At 51.1% G+C, this 1,635-nt stretch overlaps 1 protein-coding gene across 1 annotated transcript in view; it reads right to left on the bottom strand.

Moving 5' to 3' along the window:
• MAP7D2 (MAP7 domain containing 2) overlaps positions 1-1,635 on the bottom strand; it is a 105,004-nt gene that overhangs the window by 19,123 nt on the left and 84,246 nt on the right. Inside the window, exons 10-11 of the mRNA XM_077770528.1 lie at positions 1,008-1,276; positions 275-407 (exon numbers count right to left, since the gene is read on the bottom strand). Of these exons, the coding sequence (XP_077626654.1) occupies positions 275-407; positions 1,008-1,276 (402 nt within the window). The remainder of the gene's footprint in view (positions 1-274; positions 408-1,007; positions 1,277-1,635) is intronic.

Below are 1,635 nucleotides of genomic sequence, written 5' to 3' on the forward strand. Positions count from 1 at the left end.
ACCACAGCCTTTTTTTTTTTTTTTAATTTGAGAGAGAGGAAGAGAGCATGAGAGAGTGTGTGTGCATGAGCAGAGAAGAGGGACAGAGGAAGAGAGAGAGAATCCCAAGCAGGCTCCATGCTCACCATTGACACAGGGCTCGATCCCATGACTCTGGGATCATGACCTGAGCTGAAGTCAAAAGTAGGACGCTCAACCAACTGAGCCATCCAGGTGCTCTTCTACCCACAGCCTTTTACAAGAGACGGCTATGAAGCTCTGAGCAGCCCTGTACCTGTCCTGTTCTTCCTTCTCCAGCCGTTCCTGCTCCTCCTGCTCCTTCTGCAACCGGGCCTGTCGTCTCTTTTCAGCCAGGATCTTCGCAGCCTCTCCTGCATCAGTGGTGCCTGCCGTGGGCTTCCCTGATGCTGCAATAGAGGAAAAGATCATGGGAAATGAAACAGTGATGGCACTAACATGAGTAAAATGCCAGTTGGAAACAAAAAATCCAACTCACTGGGTCATGGGAAATGCTGCCGGGACAAGCACAATTAGCCACCAACAAGCTGCAATGGGCTGTCTATGACCGTGAATGCATCTCCCAGTGGAGGGTAGTGGAAAGGTGAGGAGGAGAGACTTGGTGGCTAGCACAACCCACAGGAGCCAGCACCGCAGTGCACCTCTGGGCGAACCTACTGCAGCTAGCGTAGAAGCTCAGAGGACTGAAGGGAGACCTTCTCTGCGTAGAGTGCTGATGCTGGTTGGATGCAGCTCTACACCCCCATGAGCTTCCAAAGCCATGACCGGTGTCAGTCCCTCTTCCAGGGGACCCATAGGAGACCAAGGGCAAGGACTCAAGGGCAACGTGCAAGCCAGAGTAAATAGCACAAGGGCATGAAGTTGTCCCAGAGAAACATTTCCTTCCCTCCCTCCTTGCCCCAAACATGAGACTCCCATATGGATCCGGGCAGAGAGAGAACCAGCTTGGAAAAGCCAAGCCAGGGGCAGCGCCAACAAGAAAGGCCTACCTCCACTGCCCTCGACCTTCCCTCCTGAGGCCAAATGCTTCTCTGTGACATGCTTGTCCACCACGTGCTTCTCTGGGGCGTCCTCTCCATGCAGGCCAGCTGCCTGCTGAGCCAGGGCACCCTCCCTTTCCTTATTGCTCTTCTCTTTCTCTGCTTTCCTCTTGGGTGTTTCCTGGCTGGGAAAGTTGGGAGAGCGGTACTTCACAGGCGACCCTGGGTATGGTGGCTTCATATTCTTTGGAGACTGTGGATATGCTTTCGAAGTTGTCCTGGAAAACCAAAAACACACCAGAAGATGACTACTGGGCCTGACAAGAGAACCCTCTCTCTGTTCCTAAGACAAATGGTTCCAAAATACTAAACAATTTCATCTTCAAGAAGAGCAAATGGAAGGCTTAGCACACCCTCAAAAAAGTCCTCAGAGTATATTCACACTGTAACAGGAACATATGGAATCTGTAGGGTATCCCTGGTGGAAGGGACATGATTTTAGGAAGCCCAGCTGATAATGCCATGTTGTGACCTCATTTAAGTCTGGCTGACAATGTAAGGACAAAGTGTTAGGCACTGTCCTACCTCTTTTCAGTTGAATACCAGGGTTGGATCTGGCTTCAGCATATGGTAATGA

This window comes from Crocuta crocuta, unplaced genomic scaffold (assembly GCF_008692635.1).
Source record: "Crocuta crocuta isolate KB4526 unplaced genomic scaffold, BGI_CrCroc_1.0 scaffold312, whole genome shotgun sequence".
In the NCBI taxonomy this organism is placed as follows: Eukaryota; Metazoa; Chordata; class Mammalia; order Carnivora; family Hyaenidae; genus Crocuta; species Crocuta crocuta.